Source organism: Chelonia mydas, chromosome 2 (genome assembly GCF_015237465.2).
Source record: "Chelonia mydas isolate rCheMyd1 chromosome 2, rCheMyd1.pri.v2, whole genome shotgun sequence".
Taxonomy (NCBI): Eukaryota; Metazoa; Chordata; order Testudines; family Cheloniidae; genus Chelonia; species Chelonia mydas.
In genome coordinates, this window is record NC_057850.1 from 76783970 (window position 1) to 76805239 (window position 21270).

Below are 21270 nucleotides of genomic sequence, written 5' to 3' on the forward strand. Positions count from 1 at the left end.
TCAGCGTAGCCCTTGTTAATTGACTGATTAAATATTGGCCTCCTTAGAGGGTTGGTCTTGAGGGAATGATTGAAGGATGCTACCCCTTCCTTCTAATGGATCAATTCAAGGAAAGCTTGTTGTATCACAACCAGCTACTGAAAGAGTTTTTAGTTTGTTACTGATTTGAGAGGGATCAAAGTTTTGGTCTGGGTATCAGGATTACTCAACTTCACTTTGCAATTCTTTTACCAGTTCACAAGACAATACCCTAATCTGTATGATTAACAGTTGGGTCTGATCCTGCCATTTTTACTCAAGTCCATGGGAGTTTGGTTTGGCCTGAGTGAAGAGAGAAAATGTAGGCTTTCAATTGTCATAAATGATTTATGAGAACAGGGTTTGCAGGTTCCAAAATGGCAGGTCCATCACTGCCAAGTCTTTTGAACATTTTGCTCAAATTATTGTTTTGTTTCAGTCAATATTTATGGATTTGATTTATAAACACACTCATAAAAGCAATGTTTATCCTTTTTTCTATGTGCGACTTGACATATTTAAAAAATACTTGTGTACAAACTCCTCCAGGGACTCCACTTTTTCTCAATAATATATAATCATCACCCAGCAGCTTAACATAGTTCAAATCTTATGATATCCCACCAATCCCTGGCAGCTAGGGAAAACAAGTAGGCCTTGCAAGTGCCCTGAAGGTCAATAAAATAGACAGGGCTGTCCTTAGGATTTATGGGGCCCTACACAGTATTATTAAACTGGTGTTCCTATGCCCGACTTGTTCTTTGCAACACAAACAAGCTTACAGTATTGGAAAACTTGCCACATGCACTTTATTAAAAATAGTTTAATTGTGCCGCCTTCACCGCTAACCCCTGCACTTCCCTCCCACCTGCGCCCCCAACCCCAGCCCTGCCACACCACCTGTCAGCATGCCCTGCCACACCACCTCCCTGCCCAGTACCCCACACCTCCTTATGCCCAGCAGCCCCCATGCCCAGTGGCCCCTCACCCAGAGATCTCCACCACAGATCCCTATGCCCAGCGAGCTCCCCCTCACAGACCCTCCCCAACTGCCCAGCACCCCATATTCCTGAGGGAATTCAGCACCAAAAAATTCTGTGCACAATATTTTAAAATTCTGCAAATTTTGTCAATAAATAAATGTGAAGCTCTAGCATGGAAGTGGCAAGCATAGGCCACTGGCTGCACGGGGAGATCACCCTGCAGCTTTCTTCCTCCCTGCCCCTCTCGTCCCCTCCCCTCCTCTCCTAGCATAGGGACTTGGCAGTGAGTTACCTCTGTGTGCACCTCAAAAGGCCACAGGAAAGCATTTTGCATGATGGCTGGGATGTGAGCCATGACCCAAAATCCATTTGGATGACAAAAAAGAAATAGCTGACACCAATGGCTGAGTCAAGCCCTCATCCAGGTCCTTGTCAGCCATGGCTGTGGGCCATCAACTCCCAAATGGCCTTTCATTCTCCCTAAAATAGAGCATTTCCCTCTAATCCTGAAAAGTAAAGAGGTGCTTAGGATGTGCAGTTTAAAAAGAAAAGGAATTATATTCAGGCACCAGTCTCTTTTTCTGCCCTGATTTACACACCTGGTTGCCACACATGACTCAGTGGGATTGTACTGGGTATAACTCAGCACACAGTTTCAACAGTACTTCAGCAGTGGGGCTGGAGCCATAACCAGCCAAGTCTCATTTGAACAGTGGCTCTTGTTTTGGATTATTTAAGGCAGTTTTTAAAGGTCTTTGCCATGGGTGAGGAAGAAGGTGCTGCATTCTTAAAGGGATCTTTAAAATCAACTCTGCACTGTTCAGAACTCTCCCTCATTCAAAATGCTACCAGCTTGAGAGACAGCCCTGGAGATACTTGGATCCACAAGAAAAAAAATCATGTCCCTTTTCTCTAAATAGAAGTTTTCAGCTATTCCAGCCTTGTCAAGTGTGAGTCCATCTTCTTTCCCAGCTAAGTGGTTGCTCCCTCCTTGTATTCTGCAGCCCTGATTGCTGCTTTTCTGCTCTAGGTAATCCCCCTCCTCCCTTTGTTTTAGTGTCAGTTTCCTCCTGTTGACACCGTAATATTGTGAATGGGCAGGAAAAGCAAACGCCATCTTCTTTATTTTCCTTGTGTCTGCCTCTCCTCCCAGCCCCTGTCTGCTGCTAATCCCAGCTGAGGGAGGAAGGAGAGGAAAAGGTGACGGTCCAAAGGGGATCCTCAGCATCTGGGATTAAACTTCAGAGCAGAGGGAGGCGGAGTGAAAAGGAGACTAGGAGAGAGATTGCAGGGAGTTGCTGGCGGGGAAGGGCACATGGGCAGAAGAGGGGAGAGGTACAGGGTGGGTCTGCTCGGAACAGCTGCTCTCCCCTGGGGCCGCCAGCCTGCTCCCGAGGAGGCCCTAGCACTAGCACATTCGCTGCTCGCTCACTGAGCCAGACAAAGAGCCTCCCCTGTTCTTTTGCTCTTTTCCCTTCCCAGTCTGGTTCCCCCCAAGCCATCCCCAGCCCAGTTCCGCCCCGCCACGCTCACTGTAGTCCTGTGCCTGGCTCTACCCCCCCGAGCTCGCCTTCCCCCCATCTCTTCCCAGCCTCCGGGTATTCCCCCGCTCTGTTCCCAGCCTTGTCCAGCCCCCCACCACCTGGCCTGGCTCCCCCTGCTCACTCACATTCAAACTTTTGCTCCTGGCCCCACCGAAGCTGGAGCCCTCAGCTGAGTAGTGAGTGGGTGGAGGGGATGGACCAGGGGGTCTGGAAGAAGCCTGCTGGCCTAGCGTGGGGGAAGGGCCAGAAAGAAGTCTGCAGCCAGTGAGGGTGGTGCCCCAAATTTTCGGGTGCCCTACGCAGCCGTGTGTGGTGCATATGCCTAAGGATGGCCCTGAAAGTAGATTTTAGATCTTTCTTTCTCTTAAAACTGGACTATTGGGATCTTCGTTCTCTATGTTTGATGGAGACCCATGACCTCTTTGGTGGATCAAATATTTTAGATGTTTAACTAACCCCTGCTCTCAGTTATGCAAAAGGAGAGCTGCAACTCCAACAGCCTCATGTTACATCAGGAAAATGGTGTTTGGAGTTCTTTATGAACTGTAAAGCAGTAGTCAATTACAACAACTTTCTTTTTGCTTTGCAATTCATTTTACAATAGGAATGGGTGGAAAAACAGATTTTTTTGTAATTTGGGATAAAGTAAGTATTTTAAAGAAAACTTAACTGTTGGTTTAAGAATCAACAATTTCTCATTTGAAATCCCCTGACTTAATGAGGTACAACACCAGATTAGATCTGATGAACTTTTAATGAAAACCAAATCAGAAGCATTTCAAATACAGACCATGAAGCTCTGAACCTGAACTTGGAAGCCTTGAGCTTACAAAATAGAAACTTGAATGAAAGGAACATTTCTTCCACCAATTCAAGCCAACACTGGAAAACAATGTCCCGATGTTGCAAAAAATTACACATAAGTTGAGATTTAAATGTATGAGTAGTGCCAGAGGGTGAAATCTTGGCCGGCATTAAAGGTAGTGGCAAAACTCTCATTTACTTCAGTGGGGCCAGGATTTCACTCACTTACTTTAATGGGACTGTACACTTGTTTGAAGGTAAGCACATACATAAGTGTTTGCAGGACTGGGGCCCAAATGTAACATTATGTCTGGCCACAATTGCAAATTAATGTGTAATTATTAAGAAGAAAGAGCTGAACTACCCAGCTATTCGCTGGGTTTTACATTGCAACTTTCCATAATGCATGGAAACCAGAAAATAGACTTTTATTAGAAATGAACTATATAGTTAGGGTAACTAATATAACCGAGGTTAGCTTAGCTTGGGTGTAAAGCAATACCTGCATTACTGTGTCCTCACTGTTTCTTCCCTCACCTATGTGTGTCTGGAAGCATATCCTGTTGTTCTTTGCGCTGAGATGTTCCATGCTTTGTTCAATTGTGGGAGAACTTGTCTATCTTTGGGGCAGGAATGGGAAACGGAGTCAGACTGTCAGCATTTGAGTGACTTAGCCTGCACCCTCAGTGCAAAGTGGTTGGGTTCTAGTCTGAGTTAAAGTGTAACCCGGGCTCTAACCTATACTCCCATCTGAATAAGCTAGCCAGGGCTTAAAGCACCTCCAAACCCTGGTAAAAAGCTTCTGTGGGGGAGGGGGAATGGTAGAGGGGGCTGGGCTAAAGCCCAGATAAGAGGCTGGGTTAATGCGGCAGTGAAGATATAGCCTTAGATGCAAATTTTCAAAGTGTTGCCCCTATTCTAGGCTTTAAAACTCCCCTTAAAGTCAGAAGGTTTTGTACTGGTAACATTGCGTACAATTGCTATTAAAAGGTAAATTTTTCAGTAATCTTCTCTTGTGGATGAATGTACAGTTAATATTATATTCTGCTTGAGGTGGTCTTCTGGACTGTGCTAGTCACAGAAAAAACCCTGTAAATTACAACAATTTGTTTTATAATCTCCCTTTCTTTCTTGCTTTTGGGCCAGACAGTAAGGGAAGGAAAACAAATTTCAATATTTTCTTGATCATAAGATTTCATACTTTTAGTTCAGATTGTTTTTCTGAGAGACATTATCTTGTAAACCCAGCAACGATTTTTAATACTCCTGGGCTGAACTTGAAATGACCCAGATCTTGCCATGGCTCAAGCTATGACTTTATTTAATTGAAAATGCATAACACAGGTTTTGTTAAACATTAGAATTCTGCCTCCCCTTGGGGTTTTATTCCCAAAGAATGTTTACAATGAATTGTTTTTGGGAACAGCGTACTGTCTTTTGTTTCTGTATAAAATTGAGGGCTTGCAAATGAAGGAATAAAGAGGCCTCTTTATTCATGTCCCGAAGTCTTTGTTTCATTGGGCATTGTTTCACTTTATAAGAGTTGTTCAGTACATCTAGCTTGTTGGAAAGGCTGAAGGATTCCCAGGCACATCAGTGCAGACTTTTAAAAATCCCGTTATCTACTCAATTGCCCACCCTGGATTTATTTGTTTCACGGATACCATAAAAGACTATTTTTTCCCCTTTTTCCCTATCACGTTTGCTTTGAGATCACCTTTGCACAGTAGTTTAAACAGTTCTTTCTTTAAATTATGGAAGCTATATGAAACCATTAGTTGTGTTATAAAGCTGGGAAAAAAGGAAGATTCAGTCATTATTTTTGATTTAGTAGTTTTTCAGTATTGAAAAAAACTCTAAACATCTTTGTCATTTATAAATCTGATACTTAGCTGAGTGTTCAGTACAGGTCCCTCATAACTCAGAGTTATAACTTTGTTTGCAGTCTTAAATTATATATATGCTTTTGTCATTTACATTTTGTTTTAAGCATTTTTGTCTATAAAGTGTAAAAAGCATGTAAGTAATTGACATAGCTGAGAGATCTGTGGTGCACTTTAAGTCACAATTAAATGCAGTCCACAGTTTAAAGTTAATTGGACACAGACACACTTGACAACTAGGAGCCCTGTTCAGGTGCTTACTCTGATAAAATGTACTACCTCACAAATGGATGGTAGGTTAATTAAAACTAAAATTGCAGTATGCTGACAGATTTGCTGTTCTGATACAACTCTTGAAATGAACCAGGATCAGCTGGATGTGGGCTCAGCTGAACACTTCAAGAATTTCTCCAAGTGATAAAATTCTTGTAATGGGAGTTCGAAAGCTGACTACCAATATGTGCCAATGGAAAAAAAGACTTTGGTACATTTATCCCTACTAATGAGTGAAAAGACCTGTGAGCCATAAAATGTATGAATATGTTTGAGTCCCACAAGACCATCTAAGGGGAGTCCAATGTGGTGTTCCATTATGATCACAAACACTTCTTCTTTTGTTTGATACATTATTTTAAACAAAGTAAGTACTAGGATCATACAAAAGATGGCCACTGTGGCTTAAACAGCAGGACTGTTTGTAACCATACACTGTTATTTGGCCACATGTAAACTAGAATTTTGCTATGTGTGCCACTAATATAAAAAATGAACCAAATAGAAAACCTTATTAGTTCTTTGCCTCATGTAGTCATGTAGTTACTGATGACTATGCATAGTTGATAGGTTAACTCTTTAACTTTAAAACCTGCTTGGAAATAAAGGAGAAAGGTGAAAATACCCATTTTAAATGTCTTTTGTGGAAGTTATTTTTCTCAAACTGTGAAAACGATATGTGATTTGGAAAAGGCTTTATTTTTAGAAGTGAGATAGTAAACTCAGTTTCAGTGGCTAATATATTGCCGTGTTATGCTGATTTAGTAATAGCTCCTTCTCTCTTTCACATAGAAGGTGATTGTAGTAGAAGTATGTGGCCTTTCTATGATCTCTGTTTAAGTATAGGTTCAACTAATTAAAATGTTGCACTTGTGATTTTTTTCTCTCAGCTATTTACCCATTGAGCGAATGCAGACACAGAAAAGTACCCACAACCAAACGTTTTAAACTGATGGTTAAATCTCTCCTCTCAAAAGTAACATATCCATGTCTGAAAAAGTTGGTGATCAGTTTTGTGCAATGTTTATTTCCAGGAATGTTTTTGTCCCCTCTGTGATTCCACTTCAGTCTCAATGGCTGTTTTAGTTGAAATGTTCAGTTGTTAGAGGAATCAAGATTGTGTATTATTTAGATCTTATGAGACAAATGAGATTTGTTCCCTCCATTCCACTTATCAAAAAGATTAACCCTTTGCCCTCAGAGTTCTAATTGCAGCTATTTAGATACAAAGACGATGTGGTAACAAAACGGGGTTTACGCCAAGTGGAATGTTTCTCAGCTGAATGGGACTGCAAGTATTACATACATTTTGTCTTGCATTTCAGGCACCAATAAAAGCAACTTGTGAAGGCATATTATGCAAGACTGGATTTCCCGAAGATGTTTACAATGCAGTCATATCGAGGGGTTTAAACGAAGGACAGCCTCTTCTCAATGGTATTGTTAGAAGAGACATTCTGTTTTCTTATTATCTATAATCTTGAACATAAATTGGACTCAAGGGCTTCTTTTAAGCTTCTTAAATAAGACCTTTTTTATTTCAGCTATATTACTTGATTTTTTTCCTCAACTTATTGTAATGAGACTTGAGGGAAAGTTTGTTGACCTTAACAGTAACTTGTGAACCTCCCACTGACAATAGTTTGGAGATATGTGAGTTCTGGCAAATATTCCCTTGACTCTCTCCTAATGTACTCCTCAGCAAAGACTTCATACTGAACTGTATTTCTTATATATTACCTCCCAGTAATTGCACTATTAGCATATGTCCCCACTGTGTTACTAGAAAGGCCCCTTACATGAATGGTCAATGGGGGGAATGGGGAATAAGAGCCTTCCACTTTACCTGACCCACAAAGGGGTCATAAATAACTGCAGTCCTTGTGATCAGCGTAGCACTGGGGCTGTTCTCTTACTATTCCTTTGAAGGCCCACCTTGCTCCAAAGTGGGTGGGAAGAGGCACAGAGAAGGCAGAGTCATGGCTCCGCTGTTCCATGCGTTGGCCAGTGGAGTTTACCAGTCACATGGATGTAGGGGGGTATGCTGTACCCCTTTAAGAGGTGTAGCAGTGTACCTGCTCCCCCTGTGCACTGGCAGAGTATCTCCAGTGCTACGTGTTGGGCAGTGTGGCTCTTCATCGCCCCAACGCAGATCTATGTCTAAATGGCACAAAGCCCAGAATGAAGCTAACAAAGTCCTAAACTCACAATGAGCTCTGCAAGTGCAGACTCCGGTGCCTATGAGGAATTTAACTGAACTTAGTGGGATTCCCCATGGGCCCAGGTATCTCCTGGACTGGAGTTTTAATATGCAGTTCTGTATGTCTATTTTTTGGGGGGAGATATAGATGTTGTTTCTCTTTCTAGAATGCAAAGTGGCATATTTCCTAAGTATTTATTAGTGTATAAAATTGCACCTCAATAGTTACATTTAAGTGGAATAGTAATGGTTAGCAGATGGTCTAAAATGTAAGAAATACACATTAATTTTGCTGTTTTATAATTTGTGAATATCAAAGAAATTGCTTTCTAGCTAATTTAGAAATTGTGGAGCTGATCAACAGGATTAGTTTCAGGCAGTTTCAAATACATCTTAAATAAGGACTAATTTAATTCCATTCATTGTTTCTCTCCCATATGAATATGGCTTCACAGATCAAGACATTTAAATGAAAAGATCTTTCTTAAAGGAAGCTAAAACACAAACGGATCCTTGAAACAAAAGCATTAGTCTTGATTTAGCAAACTGTATGTAGCAGTATCTCCCCATAATTATATTTTACGGACCTGTTCTGTGTTTTTTATAACTATAATGGAAATTTGAATGCAGAAATAATTGATTAACTTTAATGTATTAGAAACTGAGTTATTCAAGTATTCTTCTGCTTTATTTCAAGCAACTAAACACTCTCCATTGCAGACTTTATTTTGTTAAAAGGGTAGCTTAGAAATTAATGTAATAAATTGAAGTCAATATTTTGCCAAATTGAGGTAGTCTGGTTTGAGTAAACGTGGGGATTTTTTTTATTCCCCCCATCTGGGAATTGTTTACATTTTTATTTATTACTTAATGCTTATTTTACATTAGCACCCACAGTTCTCACTGTGCTAGGTGCTGTACAAACACAACAGACGGCATTGTCCCTGCCCTGAAGAACCTACTACTTAAGAAGACAGGTGCTTGTGGCAGGTTCCAGTTGAGAAGCACTGAAGACAGAATGCTTCTAGTTAAGCATAAAACAGACACCACATAGACAGTAAAATCTTCCCTACGTTGCCCTGGTCAGTCTCCTTGGCCATTTGGTCTTTGCCCTCCTTGGAAACTTCTGACAAAGCTTTTTCCTTTGATATTTTTTTTAAATGGTTTGGATACCTGTCCTATTAAGAATTGAACTGAGATATTGAACTCATTTCATATCAACCATCTGATGGTAATGACTTTGTCACTACTAATCTAAGTGGGATTTGAGACAGTGCCATACAAATGAAAGACTTTCCCATTCATTACCAGCTCCATGAGCCAGTCAGTACGCTGCTGATTTTTACTTTTTAACTAAGTGTGTGAAGCAATATAGCCAATCTTCCCTTGAAAGATATTAAAATGTATGACGTTTTAGGGAAGTAGGAATTGGAAAAAATGTACAATGCATACAATATGTATCACATATGTGAGATAACGTGAACTAGTTGAAAAATGACCTGGGGGAGTTTGTCTTCCTACCACAACTTCCTCAGCAGAATCATTGTAATGGTTAATTCTTTTGAAAATTTTGACATGCTTAAAAAGCATATAATTTGCCGTTACACACAAACATACAGTCCATCATTGCGTGGCTTTGACTTAAATGTAATTATACTTTCATTTTGAAATATGATTGTTGTGAAAAGCCCATTTTCTGATTATTAAGCTAGATGGAGATGACAATTGAAGTTAAGTATAGTTGCATGACATTTGCGTCTAAAGAAAAATTATGGATCTGATTCTGATCTCATGAGTAAATAGTCTCATATCTCTAACTCCTTTGAAATCAGTGGAGTTACTTCAGATTCACTCTGTAATGATAGGTTTCCTGTAGGGTTGCAGAAATGAGAGCACTAAAGATTTTTTTGGTTATGCACTTTGATGTCACATTCACAGAGGCTTTATTATCCTCTTTGCCAGAAGTAAAATAGACAATGGCCACTCACTGTCCTTGTTTTCTTTCATAAAAAATGTTGACTCAGAAAATGACCAAACAATTAACACTTTTTTCATTATTTCCCTTTTGTCTTAATGGTTAGACAGCCAACATCTTTAAGGTTTCTATTTTTAGAATATTATGTTCCCCTCCCTCCCAAAATTTAAATAAAAGTCAGACTTATGTGAATGTTGTATAGGGAGCCATGCCTGAGAGATCTTTCAGTTGCACACTCAGTAAGATACAACAGATACAGGGAATCTGTTTTAAAATATTATATATGGACATTTACTGTACAGGACGTTGGGTGATGTTCCACAACTAATGAACCACACTGGGTCTTGTATTTTCTGTATGTTTTCCCCCCTCCCCTCCGCCCATTTCTAGGTTCCTTCACCTGTAGTCTGTACTAAAGAGGTGGTGGGGAGATATTTGCAAATATTGAATTTTTGTTTCATATTTAAAAATATTTACATTTTCTAGCAGATGTGCCTCTAATACAGAGTTTCCTAACTTTGTAGGGTTGTCACAAACCTCAGACTAGTCTGGGATGTGTGGGGACCACGGGGAATAGCCTGGGGAGAGGAGAAGAGAAGAGAGGAACAGTACAGGCAGAGATGGCTGCATAGCTCTGCACCCACTCCATGCTTTCACTGCATATGCTTTCTGTGGCAAGACACCAAGCCACAGATGGCAACCATGTCCAGGAAAAGAGGCAGAATGTAATAGATGCCTCACAATGGGATATTTTGCAAAAAGCATGCAGATCACCAAGAGCAGTAGAAACAATCCCAAGAGGATGTGTTGCAGTGGGGAGCTTAATAAAGATAGGAACTTCTTGGTCAGGGAGTTTTCTAATTGCTGCTTAAAGCATAGCTCTTGTGTTTGTCCTCACACGGCACTCTCCTTTTTCTAAAGGTAGAGGAGTAGGTAGTTAGCTCCTTGAATGTTACCTGTCTTCCTTCCCTGTTTCTACAGCAGCTCCTAGAGCCAGCAGCAATGGGAACTCATGGGTTTAGGGGTGCAGGCTCCGATAAGCTTAGCTCATGGGCTCAAGCATCTCTTGTTTATTTCCATTTCACTTGTGTCAGCTGTCTGAGTTCATACCCCTTGGGGCGGGGGGGTAAACATTCTTTCATTTGCAAGTTAAAGTTCACAGCAGGATTAAAGAATCTTAGCTGTCATTTTATCTTAGAATTACTTTATTCCTATGATCAAGATGCAGTACAGTCATGCTACTATGCCCTAATTCATAATGGCTCCTAAATGTAAACAGAAGATATGGGGGCTGATTTTGTGCTCACTCTCAAATGTTTTACACCATTATTATTCCAATCATTTTAATGGAGTTACTCTGGCTTTACATAAGTGTAAATTAGCTCAGAATCAAACTTACTATGTTTGCAGAAAATTAGAAATCTCTGTGACAACAAAATGGTATAAAGAGCCCCTCACTCCGCTCCTAATCCCTATTATGATTTAGCTGCAGACAAAGCTGTGTGCTTTCTTGATAGAGATTCACCCTAGAGCTTCTCTAAAGACAATTCTCTGGCTTTCAGGGGCTAGACTCAAAAATTGATTCTTTTGAGTCTGTGTGATCTATTGGCTAATAGGACTTCTTTACTGGAGGACAAAAGTGGGGTAGTAGAGTAAAACCTAGAAGCAATTCCAATTTGGAAGTTAAAGGTTAAAATAGCTTGAAAAGTTTGATATACACAAATGAAAGCAAAAAGCAGAGAGAGATAAAACTCTACCTTTAATTTACTGCCAACTCTGTCCTTGTCTTGACCCTCCGTTCCTGCATGCTATCAAGGATGTATAATCAGTGATTTAGGTGACATAACATATGCCTTGGAATTCTTGGGGTAAAAGAGGGTAAGTTAAGGAGGGAGTTTGATTTTAAATATTAATGTCCTTTCTTATGCTGATTTGTCACATTAACTTTTTTTTTTTAGTTTAGCGTGAGAAAAAGAATTAGGATCTTGTTTATTACAAATATATTTCTAGCTTGTTTAGCTAAATCTTTAGGAGTCTATCCTGCAAACAATTACACAGGTGAGTAAAGTTGCATTCCCACTGAAGTCATTCATCTGAGTAAAATTATTTGGGGTCATGTTTGCAAAATCAGACCCTACATTTACAGATGCTTGATCTATTAGTCTGTGGTAGGGCTTATGAAGATATTTTATTTTTTGTCAGTCTTGTTATTGCACATGTGCTCTAAGTTTTGTGCTAAGAGGGTTCTTTTTCTAATCAAGATTTTTTATGTGGATTGTTTATTTATAATAATGTTCAGAGCTGGCACAGTTACAGAATGGTTAAGAAGAAGATATCTTAGTGTCGGTCACCGAGATGAAACAATGATTACGGATGGGTAAGGTTATCTCACTTTCTTCTTTCTTCTTCAGGACATCATTACAAGGCAGAGTTAAGATTGTTTTAAGATCATAAGAATAGCCATACTGAGTCAGACCAATGGTTCATCTAGACCAGTATCCTTTCTTCCAACAGTGGCGGGTGCCAGATGTTTCAGAGGGAATGAATAGAACAGGGCAATGTATCCAGTGATCTGTCTCCTGTCATCCAGTCCGAACTTCTGGCATTCAGAAGTTTAGGGACACCCAGAGCATGGGGTTGCATCCCTGACCATCGTGGCTAATAGCCACTGATGGACCTCTCCTCCATTAACTTAACTAAATCTTTTTTTGAACCCAATTATACTTTTAGGCCTGTGTTACACAGAAAAGCTTTGTTTATAGGTATATGTTAATTAATGGTCTTTTAAAGTAGGGTTCTGAATTGTATAGTTAACTATAGGTAATGATTATTCTGGGATTTAGTGTTCTGTTTTTTAAATGTGTGTAATGGTAAATATTGTTTGTACAAACACTTCACAGCCTTAACTGTTACTAACAAGACTTTTTTGTTTTGGCATTTCCATGATTTTTTTTCATAGTTGTAATGAACTACTCAAAATATAAATGTTGATTTAAAAAAAAAAAACTGGTTGGAGAATGGTAGATCAGCGGCATGAAAGAGGCTTTTCTTTTTGGGAGAATCCTGTTACTTGGGGCCTGATGGCAGGCTTTCTAATTCCTCCTCTGTTGTTGATGTCTCTCATTATCTCAGACTCTTTATGAGGTCCATGTTATGGAGGCTGGAAATGGAAACGTAGGAGATGGAGGTAGCATGAATACAAAGACAGTTGGTTGCTGGCCATGTGGTCTGCTCCCATCACTCTAGCAACTTGAGAAATGAACCAATTGGAGATCCCCTGGAATTTCAACAGCCAGTCATACATTCCTTTTCAGACTGGGGTTGGAGTGAACTCCTTAACGCCATTTCTTTAGTCCCCTGGATGCTGAAGGAACACCAACTGGTATATTTTTCTACTTCTGCTTCCTCAGCCTTCCCATCTCAGGCAGAGAAACAGAAGGCACATTCTCCCAAGGTGCCTGAAGAGGATCCTCTTGCTATTTTAAGGAACCCTACTGTGACGGGTTCAGTCACAGATACCTCCTTGGGACTGTCACCTGATGTGCTGAGATTATCTCTGAGCCCGTTTGGACCTCCAGCACCCTGCCTTGTTGAGCCAGACACACTAGTCTGCTCTAACACAGATCCAGGGTCTGAACCACGTGCCCCAAAGCTGCAGACGTAACTGAAAATAGCTTAAGAAGTGCTCCTGTCTCTAGCATCCAGACACCCAGCTCCCAATGGGATCCAGACCCCAAATAAATCCGTTTCACTCTCTATAAAGCTTATACAGGGTAAACGCATAAATTTACCGTGCTCTATAACACTGATAGAGAGAGATGCACAGTTGTTTGCTCCCCCACGTACTAATTATTTACTCTGGGTTCAATAATAAACAAAAGTGATTTTATTAAGTATAAAAAGTAGGATTTAAGTGGTTCCAAATAATAACAGACAGAACAAAGTAAGTTACCAAGCAAAATAAAACAAAAACACGCAAATCTAAGCCTAAAACATTAAGAAACAGATGACAGATAAAATAAATAAAAATCTTACCCTCAGAGATGTTCCAATAAGCTTCTTTCACAGACTGGACTCTTTCCTAGTCTGGGCCCAATCCTTTCCCCGGTATAGTTCTTGTTAGCTCCAGCTCAGGTGGTAAGTAGGGGATTTCTCATGACTGGAACCTCCTTTGTTCTGTTCCACCCCCTTATATAGCTTTGGCACAAGGCAGGAATCTTTTGTCTCTCTGAGTCCCCACCCCTCCTTCTAAATGGAAAAGCACCAGGTTTAAGATGGATTCCAGTACCAGGTGACATGATCACATGTCCTGTGAGACCCCCCAAGCCTTCATTCTTCCTGACCTGACTCTCGGGCAGAGAAAGAAAAGCCACATTCTCCTAAGGTGCCTGCAGAGGATCCTCTTGCTATTTTAAGGAACCCAACTGTTAGGCGCTCCATGAAAAATATCAAACGGGATGAGGGGGAGGTATACCAATCAGGTAAAGGACTGGAGTGCAAATAAACAGCCCTATACTTATTTTTCCCCCACCAAACACTAATGCAGTATGATGAATTTGCTGAACAGTCACAGGTCAGCAGAGGGGCTGTGTCATGAACTGTTAATAGCAAATCTCCTGGTGCTCTTCTTGCTTCTGATTGGAAGGATATAGGCTGCGAAGAGGAGAAAGGGTCTGTGGCATTCGGTCATATTCAACAATAGGGCAGGGATGCAGGGTGTCTGGGTACCTTGAAAGGAGCATGACAGTTGGAGACAGCTGGTAGAGTATGTTGGGTTTCACTAGGTGCTAGACCCTGTGTCTAGTATTTGAATCATAGAATCATAGAATATCAGGGTTGGAAGGGACCTCAGGAGGTCATCTAGTCCAACCCCCTGCTCAAAGCAGGACCGATCCCCAATTAAATCATCCCAGCCAGGGCTTTGTCAAGCCTGACCTTAAAAACTTCGAAGGAAGGAGATTCCACCACCTCCCTAGGTAACGCATTCCAGTGTTTCACCACCCTCCTAGTGAAAAAGTTTTTCCTAATATCCAACCTAAATCTCCCTCACTGCAACTTGAGACCATTACTCCTTGTTCTGTCATCTGCTACCACTGAGAACAGTCTAGAGCCATCCTCTTTGGAACCCCCTTTCAGGTAGTTGAAAGCAACTATCAAATCCCCCCTCATTCTTCTCTTCCGTAGACTAAACATCCCCAGTTCTCTCAGCCTCTCCTCATAACTCATGTGTTCCAGTCCCCTAATTATTTTTGTTGCCCTCCGCTGAATTCTTTCCAATTTTTCCACATCCTTCTTGTAGTGTGGGGCCCAAAACTGGACACAGTACTCCAGATGAGGCCTCACCAGTGTCAAATAGAGGGGAACGATCACGTCCCTCGATCTGCTGGCAGTGCCCCTACTTATACATCCCAAAATGCCATTGGCCTTCTTGGCAACAAGGGCACACTGTTGACTCATATCCCGCTTCTCGTCCACTGTAACCCCTAGGTCCTTTTCTGCAGAACTGCTGCCAAGCCATTCGGTCCCTAGTCTGTAGCGGTGCATGGGATTCTTCCGTCCTAAATGCAGGACTCTGCGCTTGTCCTTGTTGAACCTCATCAGATTTCTTTTGGCCCAATCCTCTAATTTGTCTAGGTCTCTCTGTATCCTATCCCTACTCTCCAGTGTATCTACCTCTCCTCCCAGTTTAGTGTCATCTGCAAACTTGCTGAGGGTGCAATCCACACCATCCTCCAGATCATTTATGAAGATATTGAACAAAACCGGCCCCAGGACCAACCCTTGGGGCACTCCACTTGATACCGGCTGCCAACTAGACATGGAGCCATTGATCACTACCCGTTGAGCCCAACAATCTAGCCAGCTTTTTATCCACCTTATAGTCCATTCATCCAGCCCATACTTCTTTAACTTGCTGGCAAGAATACTGAGGGAGACCGTGTCAAAAGCTTTGCTAAAGTCAAGGAACAACACGTCCACTGCTTTCCCTCCATCCACAGAACCAGTTATCTCGTCATAGAAAGCAATTAGATTAGTCAGGCATGACTTGCCCTTGGTGAATCCATGCTGACTATTCCTGATCACTTTCCTCTCCTCTAAGTGCTTCAGAATTGATTCCTTGAGGACCTGCTCCATGATTTAGAGCCTCTGACATCTAGTGTACGGCGTCACGCGTCTTCTAGAAGGACCTGGTGTCCTCCTGCTCCCCACGAAGGGCCGGAGATTACAGTAATCTTCTTGATAATGGGATTACTTGGCTGTTTTTGGTGCAAGTGTATATGCATTGTCTTTTATGCTGTGAACAAAACTGCTCATCAGTAACTTTAGAAGAGAGAACACCTCATACTGTGCTTAAAATTAGAGCCAATAACCCTTCTATTACGGCTTCTTTTTCCTTCTGTAAACAATTATTCTCTTGTGCCAGTAGCATGTACTATGTTTCTTTGTGTTCCATCAGACCTTAACATTAGAGCTCATCAGGAGTTTTCTGTTAGAATAATTTTGCAACAGGAAATTCCCTTTTTGTAAAATCCAAATTGTCCATGGGAGAATTTTAATTTTGTCAAAAAATGTCTATTTTCCATTAGGAAAATCAAAATGAGGCTGCCTGCCTGGTAGGCTCTTGTCAATTTTGCTTTCACCCTGCAGGCGGCAAATGAAATTGACAAGAGCCTTCCATACTGGCAGCTGGGAGCTGCAGACAGGCTTCTGAGGGAGGTCGAACAGCAGAGCACCATGGTTCTCTGCCTGCCCTGCAGCCCAAATGCTGGAGAGACTGAGTGCCCTCGCTCCTTCTGCAGCCTCTCAAAGCTTTTAACTTATTCTCAAACACTTGACCTCTAGAAAACAAAATATTCCCTTTCTGAAGCCAGAACTTCCTTCTTGTCCATTATAATGTGGTTTCTTACACACACCCCGCACCCCAGTTAAATATAGAATATATCCTAGAGTATGTATAAAATATTTGTTCACCTTATTGAACAGCTGTAAAATATCTATATTAACTCGGCATCTTTTTTTGGCTTTTCAGTTTTTGTAAACTTTTACATCTGATTTAAAGTTAGGGTGTCCAATTTTAATTTCTTTAAATTTCTAGTTAAACTGTTCATTCATATTTTTGTCTTCTAATAACTGATCAAAATAATAATATATAGATAAAATGTGATACATAATAGTCATTAAATACAACAATTTTGATATATATATATAGTGGGTCAAAATTAAGTCCTCACTTAAATTCATGAAATTCCATTGTCTTCACTGGGGCTTTTAGTTGTAATGAAGGTTAAAATTTGGTCCTGTGTATACATCCAAACTGTCAAGGGAGTGCTCATGTCCGTAATGTAGTAGCCCTTACTAGCTTGAATTCTGAATAAATATTTTTTGCCATTTGAATTTAAGCTTAAATATTGAACATTTAGCTTTTCTAAACCCTATATTCCAGTTTCATTTTGTTACATTTACTTGACGGAGAAAAGCAAATACTGAAAATAAAGAGAGGATATGAAAAGATGAAATACTGTTTTCAAATGAGTTTTCAATTGTCATGTCCATCAGAACTTCTTTGTTTTCGTTTTCTCTTGTGGAGTACCTGAGGCTAAAGACAGAAGTATTTGTTTAACTCTGTTAAACAACCCCCCCCCCCCGCCCCAAAAACAAAACAAAACAAAATCACACTTCTGTTCCTGAATTTCCGTACAGTGGCTTATAATGCATTTTGATATGGTGAAAATCCATTTATAGAGAAATAAATATAAATCCTGTATTGTTAGAATGTGTAAATTCTTATTCTAGGTAAGAGTGAGTTTTTGCTTATGGTAAAGTTATTTGTGGGGAGAAATACTTCATTCACATTATTTCATTTCCTCTTTAACTGTATGAACAAATGCTTATAAAGATCTAAAATACAGTGTTCTTCATATGTAAGAAAATATTAAGTATAAGGGCTGAATCCTTGGCTGTGCCCAGTAAGCCCTGGGCATAGCTCAACAGGGAGCTGGAAGGGAGTTGCTTGTGACTGTGATCTTAAGGCCAGTTTTACACCATTTCCAATGTCATTTAGAGCAGCCTTAGGGCTGCTCTAAACTATGCCATCTGGTAATAGCTCTCAAAGGACCATTACACCTCCTGGGATCACTGGAATGCAGCATTCTTCAGCTATCATCTCTCTATATGGGAAGGCTATGGCTATGCCAGAGTTTTGCACAGGGGCCAGAGCACACAAAGCTGAGGATTTGGCCCTAAAAGGGGGGAATTTAGTTATGGAGGCCTCCAATTAAAAAACAAACAAACTTTAAAAATAAATTAGAAAGGGCCATTGTATTGGAAATTGCAGAACAAAAATGCAAGTGAGTATGTATTCACATAATTCCTACGTGAAACCCTGTTGATTTTCACATTGTGTGTGTAATTATACATTCCGTTCTATCATTTAGAACTACAATGGCATCTTTTGTTGACTTGTCATCTTTCTAACAACCCAGGAGACAAACTTACAAAAGCTTCCTATTGAACTGATATTATAGGGAAATATCCTGTATTGTAGAACATATTAACATACTAAATATAACTGATTTCCAGTAGTAGCTAAATACTTGATGACTAAATTAAATAATACTGTGTTAAAGTTCTTGACATCAATCAACAAATACAAAGTTATTTTGAGCCACTCTGACTTCAACTCTATGCAGTGAGCCAAATTCATTCTTGGTGTCATTCCAGTGTCTTCTATGGAGTTATACCAGAGATGAATTTGTGTTACTATGCCTAATTCACAGATTAGAGGCAAGGATTCTGTAGAAATGCACATGTTGTACAGGCCACCATATTCTGTTGCTATCTATCAAATAGTTTCACATTGTGAAATTTTTGTTTTACAAGTTTTCCTTAAAAAGAAAAACTAGGAAACTCCATACAAAAAGCAATGTTAACAAAAAAGTAAGGTTGAAGAGAAAAGCATGCATATGTAGAGCAGTGTTAATATTGCGGTTGCACATGTTTTGATGATTTCCTTTTACGTATGCCTTGTGATGCAGTTTCACACACAGTTTCCACAGGATCCTACCTCAGACAGTGCCTGATCCTGCAAACACGTATGCATGTGCTTAACTTACTATCATGATTAGGGCTCAGGATGTCAATACACAGACAATACGTACTGAATGAAACAGGTTGCCTAGCTCAGTGTCTGATTTTTGGGCCAAGATGCGAGTGCAGATTCCAAAATGTAAATATGGAGTAAATCTTTTGAAAGCTGGAGACTTTGAATTTACACTGCTATAACGGAGGCCGTATTTTGTCACTTATATTGAATGGACTTGGTGTAATGAATGAGACTGGGGGCCATTCATTGATCAATGAAAGTAAAATATATAATTCAGCTGCTTCAGTCACAGATCACTATCCAGTTTATTTCCTATGGAAATATATTTATATAACCATGTAATTAAAGAATACGTTGTAATGCATACGCTGTCTGCGACAGAGTAAAGATCGCATAGGCAACCTTAGAAGAGATACGGACAACTTGACATTTTAGTTATTTTTAAAAAAATGTAAAAAGTAGTTTCAGGTAGGACACTTGGCTGAGCCCCCCCCCGCCAGTTCTTGGGGTTTTACAATCACACTCTTATTTTTAAAATGTTTTTCTCTCCCTTGTATGGGTTTTTTGGACAGCACAAACAGGGAAGACTGACTGACAATACAGGGAAACTGACTAGACAAAATGTTGTCAAATGTAAAAGTAAACAAACGGAGGAAAGACACTTTCTTTAGTATCTTAGTTACAGAATGTTTAGATAGTGGTACTGTTCAGATAATGACTTGTGTTTAAGTAGATTGTGGCCTTTTAAAATGATTTTAATGTGTCTTTTTATATAGTGGATAGAGCATAAAGAAGTGTGTATTACAAAGGCAACTAGAGTACTGCTAGCAGAGTAAAAAGCAGAATGGTAGCTTTAACTATGAATGTGCTCAGTTTTAATGACTTACACCTTGATCCTGTATCTTGTAAGTCAATGGGAGATTTGCCATTGACTTAGGTGAGTGACCTTCAGAGAGTGAGCTTGAAGACCCATGGCCAAGTAGCTTAGGCAGGGAGGCAAAAGAAGAGCCCTGATCGGTTGAGTCCTCTTTAGACTGAGGTTGTTCACACCCCATTTAAAGAGGGAATTGTCCTTAATATTCCTGGACTTCTTCCCAGCATTCAGTACAGTCACTCAGAAGCTATTGTTATCCATTCTGCACGAAGTAGCAGGGCTCCAAGGAAACTCACTACAATGAGTTAACTCTTTCTGGGAAAGAGGCACTAAGAAGGTAATGATGAGAATTGCACCACCCCTCGCTTGTAGAGACTCACAAGGCTCAAGTGTCTTCCCAGACCTATTTAATATTTACATATATCCACTAGGAGAACCTGGGGGGACTTCACGGATTCATATGATGATAATATGCACTTACCTGTCCCATTTTTTTCAACCTATAATAACTGCGTGGAGACCTCATTATCCCAGTATCTGGCTAAGATCAGCAACTGCATAAAGAATAGCTGGTTGAAGCTGAACCCTAACAAGATGGAAGTTTACTTGTAAATAGAAGAGAAATAGTTTGAAGAACTTACTGCCATAGTGTGGCCTCCACTGATTAATCATTGTCAGTCTGCAGTTCTGAACTCTGCACTGAAGCTAAGCTTTCACATAGTAGTGTCTGTAAGAACTAGATAGAAAACTGCTGCTTGTCACTGCTGCTGATGACCTGGCTTCAGTAATACATACTTTCAGCACTTCTCATCTAGATCATAGTAGTTGTCAAGGTTCCTTCCTCACTCTGAACTCTAGGGTACAGATGGGGGGACCTGCATGAAAACCCCCCTAAGCTTATTTTTACCAGCTTAGGTTAAAACTTCTCCAAGGTACAAACTATTTTACCTTTTGCCCTTGGACTTTATTGCTGCCACCACAAAGCATCTAACAAATATAACGGGAAAGAGCCCACTTGGAAACTTCTTTCTCCACAAAATCCCCCCAAGCCCTACACTCCCTTTCCTGGGGAAGGCTTGATTAAAAATCCACACCAATTTGCATAGATGAACACAGACCCAAACCCTTGGATCTTAAGAACAATGAAAAAGCAATCAGGTTCTTAAAGGAAGAATTTTAATTAAAGTAAAAGAATCACCTGTGTAAAATCAGGATGGTAAATAACTTACAGGGTAATCAGATTCAAAACATAGAGACTCCTTCTAGGCTAAACCTTAAGTTACAAAAAGACACAAAAACAGGAATATACATTCCATTCAGCACAACTCATTTTATCAGCCATTTAAACAAAACAGAATCTAACGCATACCTAACTAGATTGCTTACTGACTTTTTACAGGAGTTCTGACCTGCATTCCTGCTCTGGTCCCGGCAAAAGCAACACAGACAGAGAGAACCTTTGTCCCCGCCCCCCCGCCCATAGCTTCGAAAGTGTCTGGTCTCCTTGTTGGTCATTTTGGTCAGGTGCCAGCAAGGTTGTCTTAGCTTCTTAACCCTTTACAGGTGAAAGGGTTTTTCCTCTGGCCAGGAGGGATTTAAAGGTGTTTACCCTT

The 21270-nt window shown here is 40.4% G+C and overlaps 1 protein-coding gene across 2 annotated transcripts in view; it reads left to right on the forward strand.

The window, feature by feature from the left end:
• Positions 1-21270, forward strand: part of CDH2 (cadherin 2) — a 178533-nt gene that overhangs the window by 8056 nt on the left and 149207 nt on the right. For both annotated transcript variants that reach the window (XM_037892713.2, XM_043539697.1), the window contains exon 2: positions 6831-6942. In XM_037892713.2, coding sequence (XP_037748641.1) covers positions 6831-6942 — 112 coding nt within the window. The remainder of the gene's footprint in view (positions 1-6830; positions 6943-21270) is intronic.